The 25,008-nt window shown below is 41.0% G+C and overlaps 1 protein-coding gene across 2 annotated transcripts in view; it reads left to right on the top strand.

Annotated features, from left to right (window-relative positions):
- The window catches only part of sh2b3 (SH2B adaptor protein 3), a 47,005-nt gene that overhangs the window by 7,497 nt on the left and 14,500 nt on the right, over positions 1–25,008 (top strand). Inside the window, exon 2 of one of the 2 annotated variants that reach the window (XM_062381660.1) lies at positions 7,485–8,690. In XM_062381660.1, the coding sequence (XP_062237644.1) occupies positions 7,512–8,690 (1,179 nt within the window). In that variant the 5' untranslated portion in view covers positions 7,485–7,511. Of the gene's footprint in view, positions 1–7,481; positions 8,691–25,008 lie in introns of both variants that reach the window. The other variant, XM_062381659.1, reaches the window with a different exon arrangement.

Genomic DNA, 25,008 nt, shown 5'->3' with positions numbered 1-25,008 from the left:
ACAAGCGTGACCATATCTTTGGTAGCATTTCTGCTCTCTCTTTTCTAGTATGTCTTTTGCTATGAAACAAACCAGCTGAGCTAATCCTTCTGGGGAATCTTTCTTATTTCATCAAGATTAAAATGCTGATCTCACAAACGAATCTAGTGAGAATTGAGTCATATGTTTATCAGTTTATTCTAATCACACTCACAGCATTTTACGTAACTGCTCTCGAGTTTACTCTCTCCACCTTTGATGCAAGGCTCCAATTTTGGTACATTCTGCACGTGTGTGTGTGTTTTGTGTGTGCATGTGTATGCACTATATCTTTGCATGTGTGCGCTGGTCGCAGGGCAGGGCTTCCTGTTGCTGTGATCGCTGCCCGGGCAGAGTAGAGATCCTTCGCTCTCTGTTCCTCTGCCACCTGGACCTTCACCCATAAACCTGGCACCACCTCCTCTCCCCTCCTCTCCCCTTCTTTTCTCCTGCTCTTTTCCCCTTCCTGTCTGCCCTCTCATTATCCCCCTCATCTGTCTTTCTCTCTGTCCTTGTGACTCTTGTTTCTCCGTCTCCTCCGCTTCCTTTTCTTGTCTGATTCCCTCACTCCTTTCTGCCTCCTCCTTCCTGTCTCTCTCTTTTTAATAAACCTCCCCCGCTGCCTCTCTCCGACCTCCCGGACTCACACAATCATTTACTCCCTCCCTCTCGGCTTTGTAAATTTATATCCCCAGCTCTGTGATTCATTCTGATTCAGAGAATTACAATTCAAAGGTAGAAGCAAGATCTGCTTTTCATCCCAGACCTTGTGATACACGTGTCACCGGATTTCTTTCTTTCTAATTTATTCACTTTTTCCACTCGCAGTTTTTATGGGAAAAAGTGGAATGTTTGATGTTTGATGAGAGCCTTGATGCCGCGCAGACTAATTGAGTCGTAGCAGTAGATTGGATCCGGCTGATCTCGGTAATAAGACCAGGGCTATATGAAGGTCAGAAGGATGTGGCTTTCTCTAAATTGCATTTTATACTGTATTATGAGTATGACGATTAGGAGGACATCCTGTTTCTATAGCAATGACCAGCCAAATGGCACATGGAGGTGTACATGTGCAAACTTTTACAGACTGTGGATAGTTCACAGGCTTCTCACACACATTTCACTGTGTGTGTGTTCAGAACGAGAAAAGAGCTCAACTCGTCACCTAACAGTGAGATGTGAATCTGTGTTTGAGTATGACTGTAAAGACGTCGTAACAGCGTCTGTGACCTCATGCATAGTTTTCAGAATGGGAGGTTGTAAGGACGTGAGGGTGGGTTTGCTGATCGCTGGTTTCATGTTAGTCGTTGTTATCAGAAAATCAGGGGTACAGGGGCGGACTCGAAGGATCGAAGTGTGATAATTTCCAATGTTGATAAATGGTTTGCAAAACATCAGATAGTAAGAGCAAAATACACCCAACAGTGTCTGGGGCCCTTGGTTACATCTTCATGTTGCTGTTTTGGGTCAGACAAATGGTTTAACTTCTGTTGTCAGGAGAAAACAAAGTTATGGGAAGTTAGGATATGTGCTGGTATTCATATTTCTTCTGTTCAGGTCATAACATTGATTCTTTAAATAGTTAACGTCACAGTGTAGATCTAAACTTTGACATGATGTAGTTGCAGGAGAGACAACCTCCGAATATATGCAGTGGGAGTGCTTCAGAGCTGTAACTTATAATTCTTTAAATAATTGATCAATCTGCTGATTAGTTTCTCAAATTATCATCAGAAAATTCAGAAAAGTACTCATCACAGATTCCTTGAGCCCAGTGTGTCATTTCAAATACAGTAACTAGCTAAATTCCAAAGAAGTTGACTTTATTGTAAAGATGTAAAACCCCACATTTGAGGCTTTGTAGTTTAAGAGATTATATAATGATTAATTTATGTAGTTGGCAATTAATTAAAACATTTTTTTTTTTATGTGTCTTTTATTTATTTCCAGCCATCTAGTGGCCATTAGAAACACCACAGCTTTAGCCACTTTTTCAGTGGGCCCAGTGTGCAGCCATGGTGGTTGCCACATGCTAGGATGACATGAAAACTCAGGGACCTCTTTTGCGGTTGTCTTTGTGTGTCTGTCCGGTGCAACAAACAAGAGCTTTTCTCAATAGGGGACAACGGGGAGCACGTCGTGGTGTGTGAGAGCTGATACCAAGCTGTTCAGATATAAATAGGAACTCCCTGCAACAACGCTTCCACCAGCGGCACTGATAATCCTCTACGTGTGGTAAAAGTCTCAAACTTTGTGTGTCCTTGTAGCGTCTCGGTCTCAGTAACTGTCATCTTAACCTTTTGTTTATTCTTTGCAGGCAACATGAAATGAAAAATATATTTTTCGCATTTTTGTAAATGAAAATGCTGTAAATGATGACTCATCCTGCACTAAGGGACTTTCTATAATTTTTAATCCAGTGAAAATGCACTGCCGACTTGTATATCTCAAACTTATATGACCTCACTCCAATATGAACATGGTCGCCATATTTCCCATTTCATCCCTGTCCAATTCATTGGTAAACCTGCAGGTGATGGTGAAGGTCCTTCTTAACAGAGACCAGGTTAGACTTTGGCTTTCTCTATTGAGCTGCTAGCCGCTGTCAGTCTGGTCTGGGAGCGTAAGCACATTCAGCCTTATTATGGTGACTATAAACATCTGTGACATTTCCCTCCACAGCTTTGTGCTTTTACCGGAAACACGTACATGTGTTATGCGTTTCAAAGGGAACTAAAGTTGTGGGGGTATTGTTTTTGTAAGAATTGTGTTTTTTTTTATTTTTGCCTTGTTTCCCAATACTCCGCAGTCCCAATGAGTATACTCTGCATACATCAATCAATCAATTAAAATTGTATATCTCATATTCACAAATAGCAATTAGCCTCATAGGGCTTAACAAGGTGGGACATCCTATGTCCTTAACCCTCAAGAAGAGTATGGACATGGTAGCCAGACATTTAGTCCGAATGACATCAACCATTGCATCATACCTCCATCCCATTCAATGTTGTATTACGATAAGAAGTGGCTCTGTGAGCTGACACAAGTCATGAGGTTAGTCACGCTCACCAAATCAATTCACATGTGTCTTTTTCACGCGTCCTGTTTCCTTCCTGCTTGATTAAAAAAACGTATTTGAGAGTGTTCGAGGTGTTGGGAGCAGCAAAGTGATGAGGGCAGGTGATAAGGTAAGAGCTGTGCTGCTCATTTATGTTTTCCACCATGAATTGCTGTAGGGCTTCTTTAAATAAATATCTTGACTAATCATTACAAAATTGTGTAAAATGCTCCATTCCCAGGGCACAATTTGGTTTCTTTATAAACATTTATTTTGAGCTATTGTGTGATATTTATGCTTGAACATTTACTTAAACAATTATCAATTATCAGGATAGTTTGACAAATTTTTTGCGTATCGCTAATGGGGGATCTCACGTTACACGTTGGAGGTTTAGACCGGGAGACTGTGCTATATTTCTCTCAGCGTCAGTCAGTCACAAGCTGCTTTCCTGGTAAACTATTTTTTCTCGCACCTGTCTGACATGTGCATCTGCTTAATAAAGGCCAATGACTATGATGTCTGTTGCTGACTGCTTTTTTTAAACAGCAACGGTTGAGCTGCAGCATTAATAACTTCACAGTCATAGGTGAGACATACGAACATCAGCTTTTATTTGACTTGACTCTCAGTGAATGTGTGTGTGTGTCACAGTGAATAATGTAGGCTTTGTCGAGGAATGAGGAGGAGGAGGAGGGGGAGGAGGAGGGGGGAGTGATGACTAAGTGAGGAAGAGAAGAGGGAAGGCCGGAACTTTGAGTCTTTTGTTTGGGACTGTTTCCCATTTTTTTCTGTCATCCTCTGCTGAATGCTGCCTTAACAAAATCATAACACAATAACAAAGCAACAAGTTGAGGTTGGAGATTCTGGATAAGTACAGAGAAGAAAAACCCGACACTGAATAAACCTTTAAGTGTCTTCTTACAACAAAATGTGGCCTTAGTCGTGTGTAAGTGTGCATCCAAACCCATCTCGGGATCCACATACCAGAGAGGATGAAAAGAGAACGAGGCAAAACCATGGGAACAAAGACAGACAAGCCCCAAGAGGGAAACATCAAGAGGAAGTGTGTGTGTGTGTGTGTGTGTGTGTGTGTGTGTGTGTGTGTGTGTGTGTGTGTGTGTGTGTGTGTGTGTGTGTGTGTGTGTGTGTGTGTGTGTGTGTGTGTGTGTGTGTGTGTGTGTGTGTGTGTGTGTGTGTGTGTGTGTGTGTGTGTGTGTGTGTGTGTGTGTGTGTGTGTGTGTGTGTGTCAGTGCTGACTCATCTCGCTGGGCTGGCCAGGCAGATAGAAACAGGCTTCTGGGGGGGCCAGCTGCAGGGGCACAAGGGGGCACGCACTGAGCATGCTCCTCGAAGTACAGGAAGGGAATTGGTTGTTGTGACAGGACACATCCAGGAACTTTGGTGACGCAATATTTCACGATGCCAAGTTTTTTCGCTCCATCTGTGACGTACGTGTCCGCCATGGTATGTTCGATGATACGAATGAAAAATAAAACCACGACGTCCTGTGGCGTGACACAATCTCAAGCGTTCACATCTCTGCGTCTCTCAACATGGTCATGTAGGACACGTAGAGAGAGGGAGATGATGTTGGCCAAGCAATAACGAGACATGTTGCTCCATGTTTGGGCCGACCACAGCGAGCGACCCCCCCCCCCCCTCCCCCACACTTTCTTGTGGTTTTCTGTGATCTGTTGGACCACAGTCTGTGACTCCCCCCACACCAACCCACACAGCCCGTATGCACACACACATGCACATACGCACATGCTAATACTTCCTTTATTTAGAAGACCCTTCTCTGCAGCACTGGAGGAAGATGGTATGTACTGCAGGCACATGTTGTAGATTGAGAATGATAAACCACTGTTAATACGACTGCAGCCGAAGTCTGACTGAGTGTTTTTTCAACTGTCATTCAGCCACTCATTTCTACAGCAGTGTATAGAAATAAGCTATGGTTGTTATATAATGGTTAATGGTATCTTGACAAAACATCTCTGGGTTCTTAAGACATCAATGTTTTCATGCTGTTTCATGGTGCAATAGTCTAACTGTGTGTACTCTTTTACTTGTAGCATGTGACCTTAATCATAAACAAAATGTATCATACTACAGTTTATGATCAGAAAAAGTTATTGCATATCTCAAATCCCTGGAGAGGCACGTATAAAAGTTGTTAATTTGCGACTCAGCTGTATGAGACAGTTGCAACTCTGCAGCTAATGATACAACAGTGTTTCATCCATAGACTATCTTGCATCAGCAAGAGGCGTGCTGTTCTTTGCAAATGTTTCCTTCCTCCTAATCCTCTATAGCTTTGGGTTGACCATATTTGTAATGTATACATCAGGGTATGACAAAAGAGGAACGTCTGAAGAGATGAAACCTGTGGTTTAGTTCTCATTTAATACATAGCAAAGCATCCTGTTTCCTCTTTAATGTTAAACTATGTGGTGACTCTTAAAACCCAACTCATTTCTGTTTAATTACAAAAGTAGCCGGTACCTAACCAAGGTGTAAGAGCACAAGGGTAAAGAGATGCTTCAACACGACTGATGATGACATATTTTTGTGGGAAGTGAGAACAAGAATGAAGAGCCTATTGAGATGAACCTAACCAGAATGTTGTGAATCAGTAATTTTGCAACAAAGGTGAAGAAAGTACAGGATTGAGAAATAGAATTGGACAGTGTAAAGCAAAAACCTCCACCAAGTCCCCTTAAATTCAATAGATAACAGCATTGCGCGATTTGTAGGGGCGGAGAGGGGACGCCATCCCCTTTAAACCAAAATGCCCAAAAAAACCTTCCCCTTAAACAACCTTTCAATTTGACCAGCCTCTCATACTCCATGAGAGAGAGTGCTGTGTGTACAGATGGAGAATTTATGTGTGGAAGTGAATACCCTATAGTTACTGATGGCAAAATCATGGGATCTCCTGTTTAAATCTGACCCAAGTTAGTGAATGGTGGTCAGTGGCCGTCCATAAAGATTTTACCATCTCCAGCTGGCAGGTAGGATTAGGCATAAACTTGGTGGATACCAGCATACAGCCGCTAACCGATCAGCTCCAAGAGCTCATCATCAAGACTATTGGGACCATCCTCCTTGGTATAGATTAGCAAATTGCCTACTAGATATCAGTCCACTTAATGTGTCCTGGGACCTCAAACATCTCAGATTCCTGGATCAAATTTGTCTGGATCGACAAAACAATTTAAAGGGTTCATTATTGACCCATGTCGCATCCTTCCAAATAGTTTTCATGGAAATCAATTGTGTCGCTTTTCCATAATCCTGCTGACGAACAAACAAACAAACCGGGGTGAAAACATAACCACCTTAATGACTTTAGCACCAACAGCTCAATGTATGCAAGGGAAAATCTCCCTAAGAAAATAGAGAGTAATCCGAGTTGTGAGACCAAACTGCAAGTTGATCAGCGACAACAATGATATTTATTCAGAAGAAATTTAGAGGAGAAGGAGCAATCAAGTTTTTTAGTGGTAAATGGAGTTGGTCTATCATTATCTGCTGAATTGATTGACTGAATAGGGGCTCGGGTCCATGAGATGGTGCTGACATATATGGACATCTTGTTTTATGGCTGAATAAAAAAATAAAAAAAAAAAGCAGAAGAAGAAGAAACCACTCCCATGTAAACACACAGATGACTGAGCAGGCAGTGTGGTTGATTGAGAAGTTTTCCAAGCGTACTTCCTCATTCACTGAGTCTGTCTGAATGACTTTAATACTGTTTTCATTCATTTCAACTACTATAGTCAATACCAGTGCAATTGGGAGCTGACTCAGTCGTATTGACTCCACATCAACTCACTCTGCTCATTTTCTCCTCACATTATTTTCATCTCGACAGGTTTCCTCGATTCTCCCTCAAATATATGCACTCAGTGTTTTTGCTGTTTACTTATTTTTCTCCTAAATTGGTTACCCATAGTCCTTTGAGTGAACTGTGGCCATCCTTATCTATTAAGATATCCTCTGATTGGTTGATTGCCAGAGAGTCTTTGTTGGCCCGTGTAATCCAATTTGGGCTGTTTAAGATTGATTGCAGATCAAATCAGACTTTTGGCAGTTCTAGCTTGATGTTTAAACAGTTTCAAACTTTTAAGTTGTCCAAAGAAATGCTGTCTGTTATTCCAGTTCCATCTTTAGTGCTCCAGTTCTTGTTCAACACATTATCTTGATTTGCCTCTAATTACATTTTCATATCTCTCCTCTGTTTGTCCCCCAATCATCTTTCTCTCTTCTAAACTGTCCATCTTTCCAACTTTGCCTTCAAATCAACTCCTTTCCCCCATCTCCTCTCCAACCATCCACTTCCGTTTTCCTCTTTCTTTTTTTCCCTATCTCTTCTACATTCTTTGTCTCACAGCAGTGATTCTCAGCCGGTCTGGTTACTGCAATGAATGGTAACACTATCCATCCAGCCAACACCACCACAACAGCAGGAGGAGGCCCCGGCGTGGCAGCGCCCCCGAGAGGCTGGAGCGAGTTCTGCGAGCTGCACGCCATCGCCACAGCCCGGCAGCTGGCTGGACATTACCGGAGCTTTGCCAGAGAGTGGCCACAGCATGACGTGCTCCCGCCAGAGACTTTTTCCAAGCAGTTTACCGACCTCTTCCAGAAGCACTTCTGCTGCGAGGTTGACAAAGATGGCATTCCGCTCATACATAACAGATGCACTACCTCTACCGGTAGCGCTCCTTCCACAAGTCCAGCGACCCGCCCCCTTCCATCACAGCCTGTGACTGGTCGATTGCGGATCACATCTTTGTCAGGAGTGCAGGACTATCGGGAGGCGAGCCGTCAAAGTGGAGGCGCTGCTCTATTTGCTGTGGTGCCACCAAAAGTGGAGCCGTTGGTCGTGGACCAGGAACAGCCCCTGCAATGTGCTGCGGGAAACTCCTTGTCGAGAAACACGGGGGTTCTGAGAGGGTCAACTCGTAGTGTCGGCGGCAGGTCACTGCTGATGCATAGCCATGGCAGCGAGGAGATCTCTGGCACCAATCGTCGCCGGCTATCTGACTCCTCAGCCTCCAACCCTGGACACGCTGACGTCACACACTTCTCTGTCAGTCAGATCCAGCAGACCGTAAGAAGGCTGTTTAAGAAGCGTCCCCTTCCTAGCCCCCCCACAACCCAGGACCTGTCCCCCAACAACCCCCACCCCACCACTACCAACAACAACTCCCCAAATAATAGTGGCAGAGTGGGCGGGATTTACTCCACAAATGAGGAGGTGTCGTCCTCCTCCTCTTCATCCCACTCTTCCTCTTGTCTGATCTCTGAACCCACCCCTCCAGGTGCTTCACATTGGTCTGTGGCGGGAGTAGCATCTCACTTCCTGGATCGTTTACGTTGGTTTCACAGCAGAAGCATGAGGCCGAGGAGGTCAGAGGTGAGCGGCTGCTGTAAAGAGGGCCAAATGAGGTACTTATTGGTGGAGGACACTATCTCAGACTCTCAGCCCTGCTGGCAACGCTGCCGTCTGCTGGTCAGGAGGATCAGAGACGCTCAAGGAGGAGGAGTAGGAAGAGGAGGAGGGGAGAGGTACCAGTTGGAGCTCTATGATCCTCCAAAGGTAGAAACACATACTCATATACACATTTATTAAAAAAAATGTACAGTCTGACAATCCAGCACATTTATTTAAATTCAGGCTTGACAAAGAAACGATTAAGTTATAGTAACAGCTGCCACTCTCAATATAAAAATACAGATATGAAAATGTTCAGGACTTTGGTTACAATGAAGACGGCTTGTCTTTTCATCCAGTTCAGTTTGCACTGTAAATATATGTGGCATGCATAAAGTAAATATGCTGATAAATATAGTTGTTTATGCTTGTGTCTGCAGAGATTGATGACAAGATATCAATTGTTTTGTAGTAAAAAATCGGTCATATTTCATAAGGAAAACAGGATGTTGTTGATCCAGAAAGCATTGTTTTATTTCAGCCACTGCTGGATACACAAGATGTGAAAACATGTGTGGTGAGGAGTGAGTGAAGGGAGTGTCTGAAAAGCGACAGCCCAAAGAACATTTTGTCTGATTGTTGAGCAGCCGACTGAGCGAGATACATGGGCTCATCTGTTTATGTTTCTCTGTCTATAACATGGTGAGATATGTCATTACCCTGATTGGAGGTGCTCACTCTCCACTCAGCCCTCTAGTTTGTTCTGTCGCATGAAGAAACACGACAAACACTGTGATGACATTTAGCTTTTGCACCGTGCTAACCAAGCTAAGAAAAAGAGTGATCATCTTTTCATACTTCATACTAACAAATACTAATCAGAGCATCTGTTCTGCAATTCCTCTGCAAATAGTGTAATAAACTTCACATTTCACATATAACCTTTTAATATTGTGTGAGTGATAGTTTTCCCTTTCACCCGGTTAAAGACATTTCTGGAAATAGTTCTTGTGCATATAAGTGAAGTTGGATTTAATCGGAATCGGTCACATTGCTTTATAATACAGTCATTTCCATGCATTACTGAAGGTCATGCATTAGCATTTGTGTTGTATATCTGGATTACCTCAAAGAATCTGCAACATTAGTCGTCTTGTCTGCTTCTACTCTTTGGTGATGGAGATATGCCTCCTACACTACTTCCTGTTTATCTAGGGTTTGCTTCAGCCAGTCATAACATTTCTACTTATTACTTTATAATTGAAGCATCAATTCAACAGTCAGAAGATAAGAAACAGTCACATATTAAAACCTATTTGTTTATTTTAGCAACTTTCCGTTCTAAGTAAGGAGTAAGAAAGACTTATTTTCTTTCCCCCGACTTTGCTTGACAGCTCATCACATCACAGCAGGATGTTTTTTAGTTTCTTTTTCAAATGTGCTTGACTCCTCACACGAGATCTCATGACATAAAACCCTGCAATGTTGCCAAATGGGGCCAGCTGCACATGTGCATGCACACCCAGTCCCCTAAGATCCCCAAACTAGGAATCAGAGCGGCTCAGTTGACTGTTGTCTCTACATTAGAAGCACAATTCAGTCTCTTCAGGGTGTGTGCAAGTGTGTGTGTCCTAGCAAAACAGAGGTCAATGAAAATGAAGCTGCATGCATGTGTGTATCTGAGTCTGTTTTTGTGCTTGCAGTGCTTTATATTTAGCAGCCCTCAACTCGGCAGCCAGCTGCAACCCTAACTCTGTGTGTGTGTGTGTGTGTGTGTGTGTGTGTGTGTGTGTGTGTGTGTGTGTGTGTGTGTGTGTGTGTGTGTGTGTGTGTGTGTGTGTGTGTGTGTGTGTGTGTGTGTGTGTGTGTGTGTGTGTGTGTGTGTGTGTGTGTGTGTGTGTGTGTGTGTGTGTGTGTGTGTGTGTGTGTGTGTGTGTGTGTGTGTGTGTGTGTGTGTGTGTGTGTGTGTGTGGTACTTCAGTTGATGATAGAGCCACAATCATGCATGTGGCTGCGTGTGTGTTGTTCAGAATGGGACGGCATTGGCAGGATCTGGCTGGTTGATTGCAGTGCTGCTTAAGTTAAGCCAACTGTATTGCTGCTCTTGAATGCTCTCCCTCTGTGTGTGAGAGTTTGTGTGTGTATATGTGAGTATAAGTGTGTATAATCTTGGCAGGGCAGAGTTAAGGCCCTGAGAATGGCCTTAAAAGGAAGAAGAGCTGTGGAGCAGCATGCACACATTGTTACATACACAAGAGAAAGCACATGCATTCAGCAGAAGTACCATTAACAAAACAAGCTTACAGCTTGATACATATTCTGTAATAAAATGTTCTTTATTGTGGATATAAATTGGGCTTTCACACATCTGGGGGCTTTTTCTTTAACACTTTGTTGGTCAGTGTGTGAGGCCGCATTTACCTCCACACTGAAAAGAAAGTAATAAATATCCCAGCTGGAATTCTTTTGTATTTTTATTTATATTCTTCAGTGTGTGTCTTCTATTTGTAAGACACAGCAGTAATATCAGTGAGATCATTTAGCAGAAGAGAGGAAGCTGCATGGAAACCGATAATGTGTTTGTGTGAGGAAGCTCCATTCAGAGCGCAGTCACTAGTAGTATTAGCCAGTCAGATTTTATACAACACGTCGCATTATTATCTGCACATTTTTATCAGGCCGACTTTATTTCAACATGGTTTAATACACATTTAGTAAAGAGGATTTTATCTGTTAATGATGTAGTTCCTCCTCTGGGTAAGCCTCTTAAAATGCCTGTATACGGTAGTTCAAACTGAGCGCAGTTTCACTTCTGTATAAGTATCACGTCACATTCATATAAACAAATAGAACATGTAAGCAGCAGAGGATGTATATATTTTATTGGGAGGGGTGTGAAGATGAAAAAAGACTCAGGAAGTTTAAGTGAGTGTTCTGCCGTTTATAACATGCATGTACACAGTTTGTAAAATTTTACACCTTAACCTAATTCAAGTTTTTAATTGAAGTTGCAAGAATGAAAGCAGTTTTTCAATATTAACACATATTAATCTAAATGATCTGTATACAAATAATCATATTAAATATTTATATATTGATTTACCAAAGTGCAAAGTTCATTGCCCAACTTCGTTCCATGTTGTCAAGTTGAGGTTTTTGATGCAGTGAATGCTGAATTCATAAAACCTGGAGAAGTGAAAGAATGTCATTGACCTTGAGAATGCTCCAAACATTCTTGTTGTATTTAGAGATTTAATAGAGTTCGTTTTTGATTGGCGTAAAATATGTTATTGTGCAGATTTAGTGACAAAATAACAAATCCGATGATTGTAACAATTGTTTTATTGCAGAAGTGAATCTTGTCTCGTCAGCTGAAACGAGCAGAAGTCTCCACAGTGTCCCCAGTGTTGTCTAAGACTTGGTCTTTATCTCGTCTCCGTCTTTATCTCTGGCCTTGAGAGCCTCGATGAGGACAAACTGACACCATGAATCAATAACAATTAACAATACTGACGTCGGTAGACTGATATGTTGCTTTTTTATATATTTTTTTACACATCTGTGCAGTCTTGGGTGAAACTCAGCTGTGACTTTCCCCTCACCTGAGTTATTTCTTTTGCAGCAACCTTACTTCTTCTTTCATCTGACAGAGCAGTAGTGAAGGTTACAGACGAGGTTAGCGTCCTGCCAGGAAAGCCGTGGTATTCTGTCTTCTAGAGTCAGTTCCCACAGACTTCTGCATTCTGACGGCGGATACGTTTCCTCAGACCTCCTGTGGACTTTATCTTAATCACACCACTCTCAACTCATCTCATCATATTGTGTGTGTGTGTGTGTGTGTCTCTCTAATCTTTCCCACATGGTTTCATTTCATGCTGGTGTCTACGTGTGCCTACACTATGTATCATGTTGCTCATGGAGTTTGTCTTTTCCAAGTCTCTGTGTGTTTGTCTGTTCACTCTCACACACGTTTTTATGTATGTTGGCAAATTCGGAAAAAGCTTTGTCTTTGCTGGTTCGGCTACGTCATGTGACACCTTTTCTTGAAACTAGTATTTCCAGTAAAAGCCCCTCTTCCAATACAACTATGCTTGCATTAAACCATAGAATTATTAAAAGGGTAAAGTCAAAGTACATTTAAATGTACACCCTTACACCTTTTTTTTAATTTACATTTGGTTTTACACGTCGCTCACTCTGCGTCTGTGTTTTCCCCTCAGTGCACACTCTGCTTCTTCACTCTCTCACTGACAGTAAAAGCAGAGTTTGCAACATCAGTGGAAAATACTTTTCCAACGACCAGACGCTTGTGGCCATCTGTTCTGTGTTACTTGTTATACCTCAGATTCTCATATGGCAACACGCAGTGTTAATTTGGCTCTCGTCACATACCACTACTAAATCTCCAAACACATGTACCGCAAGTCAGCTGCACCAGGAACGGAGGGAAGCCAATCTAGAGAGACACAAGGAAACTAAACAGCATGAGTAGCGTGAAATGATGATGAGATAGACGAGCCAGCAAAGAGGAGAACAGACAGGAGGAGATCAATGTGCGTCTGTATTATTGGTTTGAACTCAATGTTTGCAGATTTCTCAACATGAGAGACATTTTCCTCAGAGGTTTAAAGTGTGTGCTTATAAAACTGTTTTTAGCTCTTCAGGTTGTTATTTGGGAGTTTAGTTTTAGACTCAGATGAAAAAGTCCAATTTAATTTGTACTTATTTGTAGCCATGCACATTTTAAAACATCTTCATCTGTGGTTAACACAAAGATCAAGGTGAATGTTTTTTTTTTTTTATGTCCCGCTCGAAAAATTTACATTTACACAATTTACAGAAATTCACTTTACAGAAACAATGTTTCAGTTCTTGAGGTGAAATACTCAGACGTCAATGTGCACAGTTTTCACTGGAAATATGAATAATCAATTAGTCATTCAACAGCATATTTATATCAGTGGCTTAGTTTAATCATTTAAAATAATTCACATTCTATTCTCAATTCAGCTCCTGTAATGAGAAACTTTAATATTTGTTTTGTACTATTAGAGTAATTTTCAGAAGTTTTATTTGGGCTTTAGGAAATTGTGATCAATGTGAAACATTTATTTTCCCTATTATTTGAAACCTAATAGACCGAATAACTGATCATTTGCAGCCCTAATACATTTCTACTGCTTCCTGCTTTGTTTTCTATTTTAATCAAATGTGATATTTTGGTCTCATAATCTTAAATTTGGCCAAGTAGGCCAGGACGCCCCAGAAGTTTTAGACGGCATATCAGCCTCAGCTGATATGAGTATTCAGTACAAAGACTATTTCTACAGAGAGAACAACCTGAGTTTCATCTCACGTCATAACAGTCCTTGTATCTCACCCACTGAGTCAAATGTTTTCCTCTCTTCAGGGATTGAGTTTCATGAAAACTAGAAATTATGCCTTGAAGTGACTGAGTGAGTCATGTAATGGCTGTGTGCGTGGGTTCACATGCATGCTTGTGTATTCATAAGATGAATGTGTTCACCACATGTGTAAAATCATGTCACAAATACATTGTAAAATTTGATGAATGGAAAAGCCGTGAGAGTAGATGTTCTCTTGTTGATCTCCAGAGGTTTGTTAAACGGACTCGCTGCTGATTTCGGCTCTTTGGTTTCTCTCGGCTGACCTTTCTGAACGGGCCTCTCGCTTTTTCTAATTTCACGTCCCCAGATCTGTATCTTGTACCGGCCACAGAGAGCGGAGGGAGGGTTGGTAAAGATCGAGTTGTGCATCTTTGTGTAATCAATGGGTTGATTTAAGAGATTAGTCAGATGATTGGCAGTTACCATTTATGGAAATATGAAAAAATTCTCATCATTTTCGAGAGTCAAACTTATTTTTGGTTTATTTTGTGAGTTGTTTTAAACCCAAAGAAATGTAAAAAGATGCCGAGCCGAGGAAAGCAGCAAATCCTTATCTGGAGCCAGCAAGACTCTGTCATGTTGGCTTGAGAAAAATCTTTAACAATGAATTTACTATGTAATGAACAAATTGTAATATAACCCCTAACTATACACGACAAAACTGTATCTATGTGAAAACAATGTTAATTTTGTTGGTTCAGGTAGATTTGAATACGTTGTAATGTAAACTAAAAACAAAGCGTATTTGTTTTGTAGCCCTTTTCAAATTCTGCATCCAAGTTGTTGTGCTTTGTGAGGACGCTTTCATCGACTGAAAGCTCCATGTTCGGAGTTTAAACGTTGTAAATTACAGTGAAGAACTTGGAAAAGAAAGCAGCGGCAAAAACGGGATAAAGAAGTGCATAAAAGGGTTCATCTATAAATCAAATATAAACCCTGTGAAAGCATGAAATGATATGACAGGAACATGAATCAAGCAAAAGCTGTATCCGTTTAAAATCTAAACGACACCTAGTCCCAGTGATCAGAGAACTGGATCACGTCACAACTTTCCACTCTCTCCAGTGCAGTTTCTGTAGCCACAATAAAATGGAGGATTTCTTTGAAGCCTTATGTTGGCGGATTTGTAAACTGGTCGTTGTCTGTATAGAGTTTCCAGCTATATTCTGCCTTTTGGCTTATAATTCTGTGTTTTGCTTCTTAATTAAAAGTCATCATACACCACACTTGCATGAAAGTCTTAAGAGATTAAGACTAGAGTAGAAAGCCAGTGTTTGTCCGCAGTCAGCAGTAATGACTCTTGTCAGGAATACAGTGAGTCACAGAGAGATCCTACCAAGTTAAAAAAGCCACAAATCTCAAAGGAAAGCTCTCGGTGTAAATATAATTAAAGGCTTCAATGAACTAAAAACCTCTCACATGTTGTAGACGCCGTACAGGAGATCACTAGATAATATTCTGCAACTACCACGAAGTACAACTCCCTGACCCCTTTTTCTTTTATCTTACCGGTTTCTGGTCTCACTTGTTGGTTTCATGTTCAGTCATTATATTAATGCATGATGTGATGTACTTCAAGTACAGAGTCGTTCTTGAAAAGCTCACGCTGTGGGCTGGATCATCAGGTTGATAGACCAGACCACCAGCTATATTACATATATTCAGTTTCAATATAAGAAGCCACATAGATGTTATGAAACGTTTGAACAAAAAGGTTTAACGTGAGTTTTGTCGCTTTATGAGCTATCTAGTGCTGGTATTTAGATCCATTTAGATAATGAATGGGATGAGGAACCAGTAGGTGTCATGCTCTTGTGAAATGCACAGTTTGACTGGAGGTCAGCATGGCAGTGAAAGAGTTGGAAAATAAATCTAGTATGTACCCAGTCTAGAGCCTTGAGGGACACCTTTATTTGGACTTTCTTCAGTTTGAATCAAAACCCACACAAGGCAACTTAGTGTAATAAACAGGATTGAAAGCCTTGGACACATCTACGATTGCAAAACGGACCTGCAGAAAAAGTAGTTTGTTCTCATTTTATTAGGTCATGAACTCTGCTCAGAGATTTGTCCTGCTAGGATACTTTTACATTACATTACATGTCATTTAGCTGACGCTTTTGTCCAAAGCGACTTACATTTATAGTACACTCAACATTTATGACATTTAGGGGTTCAGTATCTTGCCAAGGACACTTGCATGCAGATGGGAAAGAGTGGGATTCGAACCGGCAACCTTTGTGATGCAGAACACACTCTCTATCCCCTAGGCCACACTCTCCCTTGAGGGGTTATCGGTGTTTAATTTGTTTCAGACTACGAGCCCTCTGTGGACTTCCACATTTTGGTTTCCTCCCCTCCTCTGAGTCTATGCTCTCAGGGTTAGGACAGTGGAGGATGAGCATTTTGGTGAAATTCTTTGCTTCCGCTGATTATGTTGTTTTTTCGGACTTCATGGAATTGTGAAATTATGAAGGGATGCGAGTCAGCGCTGCCGCGATAATGTGCTCTGCCGGAGTCACCTCTTTTTAAGTTGAGTGAGCATGTGTAAATATCGTGGGCCTTCAGTCATGAATGAACTTGCCTTGCAGTGTTTCGTTCCTGGTAAGTAGGTGTCAAGGCTTCCAGGTACAATAAGATGGATGGATGGAATATGTTTTTCAACTGTAAATATCTGTGTATATTTAATTATTATAATGTTTTGCCGTGCATTTGATTCAAGAAGGAAAATAACTGAAGAGTACAACAAATTAAGTCCAGATGTGGTGATCAACAAAGCCCGCTGCGGATATTTAAGTACAGCGATACCAGTTTTTCGCAGCATTTGTTACTTCTGTTTATGTTTGTTAAGGTCTAAGGAAAACTTTGTTCTCACTCAGAGTGGAAAACTTCTCTCAGTGTGTTGAAAATGCCTGAATGTGGGAGGAGTGTTTGTGTGTGTGTGCGTCAAAATCAAGAGAAACATCTAAAGGAAGTAGGGTGGTTAGAGTCATGTGGTCAAGATGTTTGTCAGATCTCTTGCTCTACCTCTTTCTAGTTACGTGTCTTTTTCTACAGAAAGAGAAGAGTGTTATCTCTGTCTGCGCGGGCGCCTGTGTGCTTTCTTGCGTGTGTCCATCTGCATTAATCAATACTCTACATGTATAGATCAATACACTGTGGTGTTGACAGTAAGGTTCATACCTCTCAAATGTGCGCATTTCCTTCTGTCATAACCTTCGTTGTGCATGTGTGTGTGTGCATGTGCGTGTGTGTAACCTGCAACCACAGTGTCAGTGCACATGACCTTGCTGAGTTGGCTGTGGAAAGCCCCCAAAGCAAAGCTGTGCAACATTGTCACAGCAGTTTTCTCTTGGCTTCTTCTCTTCATATATATATATACACACACACATCTCAATAAAAAAGATATTATCGTGCTAATTATGTCATGGGCCGGGTAATTGTAATTGCAGTACGATAAAGTATGTGGATCACCTCTTTTAATGTTAACAGCCTCTATAATGACCTTAAATTTAAATTAGCTCCTCTGTTTAATTACCGAGACTCTGGCCGCCCACCACAGTCTAATTTGTCCAACCACAGTTTCATCACTTATTCTAAAGTTCTCATAATTGCATAAAATACCTCTAATTGTAGACTTGTGTGGAAATTGCATTGGTTCGTACAGCTACTTGCCCACATCTCTCATAGAGGTTATGATTTAATTTATGTTAGTTTGTCTGTCAGTCGGTTAGTGAGTAGAAATGCATATAAACTACTGTACGGAAACCTGGTGCTAGGATGTGTTATTGGTCAGGAAACAACCTTGGTTTTTAAGGGTTAAACGTTGTGCAATTGGGTGTTTTTAAGCATTTTACTAGATTTCTCAGAGAATAATTTATGGTTCTTGATAAAAAAGTTCTGTTTGTTTGCATGTTCCGGGATCTGACATGCGAGTGTATGCAATTTGTTTGTAAAAATCTATTGGGGTCGTACCTACAATCTTCTATGTGCCTTTGTAGTTGTTAAAGATTTTACCATCCTCAGCAAATATAGACCAATTAATCAATTCATTGAGAAAATAAGTGGCAGATTAATTGATATTGAAAAAAAAATCTTAATCCCACCCCTAATGTATAATTAATAAAAGTTTGTAGGCCCTCATTTTTTATACTTTCACAGTAAGAGGGTGGTCTTGGTTTTACATTTCGTTCTGTGTGGTATCATAAATATCTAACATATAATTTGTTGAACTCTGTAGAAACCTGTGTGTGCATGTCTGTGTATCCTCTGTGCTCCGGCCCTCTCCTCTTCTCTCAACACTTTTCCCCTCAGCTTTATTCGGAGTCATCTCCAGCATCCCTGAGCCCCCCCCCCCCCCCCCCCGATTCTCTCTGGGCAAGTCGTTAGCATGGTTTCCATTACAGGGCCAAGCACAGCTAGCATTTACTCATTATCTGTGCCGCTCAGTTTCCCCTCCAAAAAAAAATCCCCCAAAATCAGTGACTCGCTTTTTTTCATCCCTTTGCCAGCGGAGATGATTTGTCAGTTGAGTCGTAGCTTCTCACTAAGCAAACTTTGCCGTCTGATCCTGTGATATAAACATTCAGAGTTTTCTCTGGCCCTGGAAGGTCCCGCTTGGCGTCGAGTCGTGTGTGGAAAATGTTATCGTGACGAGATCTCCTTCCCTGTATAAACCTGGTTCTGGCTCAGTGGTGCAGGATCTGTAGTCACAAGGGGCAAAACTGCACAGTCAGGTTTATTCTGAGACAATGGTGCAGCACTGGCCAGGAGGGAAAGGAAGGGCAAGAGAAAGTTTTTCCTTTCCCAACTTGTGGACATGTCACCGTTTCAGAAATCAGTTATCATAGTTTTATGAAATGCATGAAGAAAAGTAGAGCTGCAGCTAATGATTGTTTTCATTATTGATTATTTGTTTGGTGTATTAAACATAAGAAAACGATACCTGTATAAATCCTAGAGCACAGGGTGACATCATCAGATGTATTTTTTGTTGAGACAAGACTCTAAACACAAGAACTTCTAAAAACAGCAGTAAATTGTCAAATTTGAAAACCTGGAAGACAAAACCGATTTTGTTTAATTGCTTTAAAGTTACAAAAAATAAAAAATTGTAATGGATACACAAATATGGTAAAGAATAGAATATGCAGCATATTGCAGTTTGCTCTTAAATCCCTTTCCAATGCTTCTTTGACCATCTTTGTATAATCTACTTAATGTGATTTTTTTTTTTTTTACTTTTCATCTAAAATCAGTTTAGCATAGTGTCAGGTATTTGTGTAAGATTTTTTTTATATATTTGACACCATTAAAAAAAAAAAGAGATCCACTTTTGGTATTTTCCTCAGAGGTGACACCAGGGTTCATTTGAAAGCTGCGGGTTTCATGATGAAGAAAATAACTTTTACACAGAATCACACACAGATTTTGTGTTCGATGAGGGAAACGTTTCACAAACTGGGGAAAAGTACGTCTTTTCTACACATGTACAGTTACACACAACACACCCTTAACTGGCCAGCCCACGTACACACACCCATAACTGACACATGTCTGGTCTGACACATGTGGATGAGCAGCACTCAATTCGTCTCACACACACTGACCCACACCTAGACATACACACACAGACAGGCCAAAAGTTAAGTTTTGTGCTTTAGAAACTTTTGAAATTTGTTGTTCAAATCACTCTGCTGTTGTCATGTACTTTTTTTGTCTCACTCTGGATAATTTATCTGGGGCAGATGATTTTGATATTATAATATAAAGATCAATATAAAAATTGCAATAGTCACACTGGAACAGTGGTCTGGGCCACAGAGATTTTCTTCATCTAAGAGAGCTGGAAACGTATCTCTTTTTTTGGGAGCATATTTGTCTTTATTGGAGTAATTTATTTTTCATTCCTTATTGGTGACAGTAGAGAGGTGACAGGAAGTGAGAGGGGAGGGAGGAAGCCCATAGGCGAACTCAAATCAGGGACGCTGTGACCTCATGGTCAACTTGATCCCGGCCTATAGGCTCCCAGGAGGATGCTCCGGAAGTTGCCTCATACAGGGACACTGCCATGTCGTTTTCTTCAGGCTCACAAGCCGTTTTCACTTGTGTTACCAATACAATGGGAGATGAAAGCAGTATTTTATGTGGTGCGTAAAGAATGAGAGCTATTTATGTCCAATTCCCAAAGATACACGTCTGTCTAAAAGTAATGTGCCAGCTACTCACGTCTGTGGATGATCTTGAGTAACAGATTTTTATTTATTTTCTGGAAAAATATGTTTTCCAGGCTAGACAGACAATGGTTAAGTTTGATAAATGTGGTTATTTTGCGTGCTCAATACACAAAAAAAGAAACGTCACATTCTATGTTGTGTTTCAGCCATGAAGAAATGTCAAGATGGTCAGGTTGGGAAATGTGTTTCTTGCACAAGCTCATGTTTGTCTTGCACAAGCTAATTCTTTAAGGGTCAATGTACTCACAGAAATATTTCATAACTTTATGTGTATTTATACAATAATGCATTAGAAGAAATATGCAGTTGTTTAATTAACTGAAAAATTATAATCGTGCAACTGGTGTGTAGTGCTCTGACCAGTTCTTCTGCTCGGCCTCATGCAGCGTTTCAGCTTTCCTATATATTAATACTTTTGAAGTAGTTCCCTTACTATCCTAATTCTTTTTAATCTTATTGAACTCAGAAACATGTTACCTCTTTCCCCTCTGTCAGCCGTGCTAATTGGTCTTTTCTTGTGTGTGTAAATCTGCAGCTAATTCAATTTACGAGGAACTGCGCTCAGTTCTTTGAATCTTGGAGTGGGCTGTCTTGACTTCTCCATATACAGTATGTCAGTATTTCTGAGAAGTGTACGAGAACCGGAGCGCGATGATCTGACACATTTATTCATTACTGAAGGCTACGTCTCTGACAGCTTCTGACAGGTTTCCAAGAACACACGCATCTCGATCTGTGTTGGTAACCCCACAAGTAGCACTCGCTCTCTCTCTCTCTGTGTGTGCATGCATCTCTGTGTGTGTGTGTGTGTGTGTGTGTGTGTGTGTGTGTGTGTGTGTGTGTGTGTGTGTGTGTGTGTGTGTGTGTGTGTGTGTGTGTGTGTGTGTGTGTGTGTGTGTGTGTGTGTGTGTGTGTGTGTGTGTGTGTGTGTGTGTGTGTGTGTGTGTGTGTGTGTGTGTGTGTGTGTGTGTGTGTGTGTGTGTGTGTGTGTGTGCGTGTGTTCTCTCCACATCCTCCACAATGCCACAGATAGAGCAGATTGTGAGTGTGATCAGCTCTAGTGATCTCCACAATTGCACATGTACCAGATATCAGTGTGAACAGAGGTGACTGTGAGTTTTTCTCATGATTTCATAACATTTTCCTGGAGTGTGACAGCGCAATCGCCGCTTCATGATCACTGAATTGAATACAGTCATGTTACCTGGCTGAATGCAAAAATAATGTACAATTTATTATTTAGAAGTATAGATAGTATAGTTTGCATAGTTATGTGCTCACATCTACTCACTGTGGACATAAGCCTACAATAATTGTAATAGTTATAGGATCATATTCAGAGATAATCTGTGATCTGTTCCCCTTCTCTTTCTGCCTGTTAGAAGGGAAATATAAAAACTACTGAACTGTTTTTATTGATACTTGGTGGGTAGGTGGGACATGGGCCAATGGAGAAGCTACAACATTTTGAAGTGGATCTGGATAAATTTGCAGATACAGTCTATTTATTTCAATTCTTTAACATGGCAAGATGCACCCTCCGAGCGCCATTTTTTTTTTTTAAAACCCTCCTTAACCTCATGATATAACATAACTTTAGATAAGATAGGATCTTGCTAAATTTAACTGCATTATTACAAAAAAATTATTGTTACTTTTGATGTTTGTCTTTGTACTAGCAGAGGTAGTGTAAATGAAAATAAACTGCTGAAAATGTTGAAGTAACTAGCTGTAGAGTTTTTAAGGAGCATTATCCAAAATCATTACCGCTGCTTGCAAAAAATCATCTGTTATTGGAAAATGTTTACAAGTAATGATCTCCACCAAGTTTCACATCTGATTAATTGCTGCACACAGAAGGAAAAGTTAAGTTTCCCTCGTCATGAGCTTGGATCAGAGGATCTATTTCTGTAAACCTCAGGAGTGTTCATCTGTGTGAGACAGGCAACAGGTGGTGGAGGCTGGCACTAGAGTGGAGCGGCGAAAACAATGCCAGCTGCTGCAGATCACTATAGTGTTAGCTGCAGCTGTAGCTATTGTATAAACACATTAAAAGAGAAAGTCATCTTTCTCTACGCACATACTGGGTGCACAACGGACAGGATCCAGGCTGAGCTTTAAGCTGCAGGCAGATCATTACAATCCTGTAACATGAGCCAGATGTGATATGTGTGGTTTTGTTATTGTCAATAAATATCAAGAAAAAGACCAAAAAACATTAGTGCGTTGAACGTTCGCTTGTTCCTCTTGTAGTTTCCAACTTCCCCAGCCTGTTTGTGTCACTCAACACCGAACACGTGTCCCTACTGAAGACTTGCAGCTTTACAAATGGGTTGCAAATATATGTTTTTAATTAACTTTGAATACATTTCTGCAAATGGCCAGGAAACTGTATTTTTTTTAGCAGTTTGGCAAACTGGATAAAATAATGGAATGTATGAGTTTGTGTGTCTGCAGCAGCATGGACCAGTGTTCATGGGGAGGACAAAAGACAAACTACAGTGACCATGTCTCACCAAGATGCGTTTTTCACCAGTTTAATAACCAATTTCAAAAACCTGACTCATAAAAAAACACTCATAATGGAGGATTTTTATGAATATTGAGTCCAGTACAAACCTAATCACTCCTAAAATAGAACCACTAAGTCAAAGTGTCCTACTGTGTGTGTGTGTGTGTGTGTGTGTGTGTGTGTTTTGGTTTATGTGTGGCATAAGTCTGCATAAATGCTTTCCAGAATCTCTCCAGAGAGCTGGTAACCCTGCAGGTCAACCCACACACACACAAACACACACACACACACACACACACACACACACACACACACACCCCGGACATCATTGGCTGCGGTGACCCTCGGAGGGCCGGAGGAATGTTGAGTGTCAAGTTAGTTGCCGTAGTGACGGCCTTGAGAAAGGGACCCTGGGAAGATAGTTCTGGACTCCAAACTTCCTGTGTCACTGTGTGTGTGTGTGTGTGTGTGTGTGTGTGTGTGTGTGTGTGTGTGTGTGTGTGTGTGTGTGTGTGTGTGTGTGTGTGTGTGTGTGTGTGTGTGTGTGTGTGTGTGTGTGTGTGTGTGTGTGTGTGTGTGTGTGTGTGTGTGTGTGTGTGTGTGTGTGTGTGTGTGTGTGTGTGTGTGTGTGTGTGTGCACTCTAACCGTAGATGTGTCTGTGACTGCGTGGGCGAGAGGCTGCGCGGTTTCATCTGTCGCTGTGTCACTTGTTTGTTTGTGAGTTACTCTCATCAACTGTTTATCCTTGTGTCCGAGTGCGTAAACCCGGGGGAAGTTTGTCCCGAAAACATCCTTTACTTTTTTATTGTATTACTTAGGTTTATTCATTTAAGTTAAATCTCTAAAGTCTTAGTTGCAAAGAAAAGAAGGTTGGAGCATTTGAAGTACAGTAAATTGATTCTCGTTCTTTTTTTTGTTATATCCAATGTAGACATCACAAGAAAAATAACTTAATAGCATTTTTATTATTTTAATTATCATTTTGACATACTTGATTTATTGATGATCAAAATGTATAGTGGCATTCAACTGAGAAATCCTCACATTAGAGACTATGTGCAGTTACATACTTAAACCTGCAAAACTTCATTTTAAATGTAAGCAGAGATCCCAACGTTTGTAAAAGTTGACCGTCAGAATCTGGGGGAAATGTGCAGTGTAGAAAAAAACACATCCACCGTAAGTATCACATCAGTACAACACTTGGTAGACGAATACAGGCAGTGCCAAATACGTGAGGAAAGAACATGTAAGGACGAGAATATCAGATTCAAGACTTTCAGGTGACACAGAGCAACTACAGATATGTAGACCACATTGTCCTCATTGCATATCTGTATCATATTCCTGTGTGAGTGTTTGAAGTTGACATATTGCCGAAAGTTGACTCAATCTGAGAAGAACAAGGAGTGAAAACTGAAAACGCCACCAGATTGATAATCTCCATATTTCTTGAGCCCTTTTATTTTAGTCAGTAACTAAAACAGCTACAACAAAGACTTCTTTGAATTATTAGTTGTTCATTTTTTTTAAATGTACAAATATTGTGACGTCTGGGTCATTCGTTGATCTAGGACATAGACACACAGTAACTTATGGTGACTGTGGTAGATACAACCTGAATTAATTTCAAATACACAAACCTGATTTGTATTTTTAAATTGATTGACTCTGCTGCTAAAGTGCAGTTTTTTTTACTCCAGTCTTTTTCCGTATATTTCTTAAAGTTTGGGGAGAATCTTAGTTTGTATTAAACAAATTGACAGATCTAAAGAGTAAATTTACACTGAGCTGCTTCCACTGTAAGACTTGATGCCTCAGACATTACAGTGAGCTGACGTAGAAGCAGCAATTTAAGACATTAATGAAAAGCTTCCCTCAGGGTTAATTTACAGACATATTAAGCTCACTTTCTTCTCCATGTCTGGATCTGCCTGCTTGGTCCATATCTCTCCCTCTCCTGCAGAGAGAGAGAGAGAGAGTGTGTGTGTGTGTGTGTGTGTGTGTGTGTGTGTGTGTGTGTGTGTGTGTGTGTGTGTGTGTGTGTGTGTGTGTGTGTGTGTGTGTGTGTGTGTGTGTGTGTGTGTGTGTGTGTGTGTGTGTGTGTGTGTGTGTGTGTGTGTGTGTGTGTGTGTGTGTGTGTGTGTGTGTGTGTGTGTGTGGAGGAGGTTGATGCCAGGTTATAGTTTTCAAGGGCATGTTAAATGAGCTTCTGGTTTTTGGCAGGCGCTGCAGTGAAGGATTAAGGAGTAGTTACTCCTCCAAAGACCTTTCACTCACTCACCTGCACACAACTAACCTACAATACAAGCCAAGTCAGACCATG

The sequence above is a fragment of the Platichthys flesus genome, chromosome 3 (genome assembly GCF_949316205.1).
Source record: "Platichthys flesus chromosome 3, fPlaFle2.1, whole genome shotgun sequence".
Lineage (NCBI taxonomy): Eukaryota > Metazoa > Chordata > Actinopteri > Pleuronectiformes > Pleuronectidae > Platichthys > Platichthys flesus.
The sequence above is the reverse complement of the archived record's forward strand: the minus strand, read 5'-3'. Positions and strand labels throughout refer to the sequence as shown.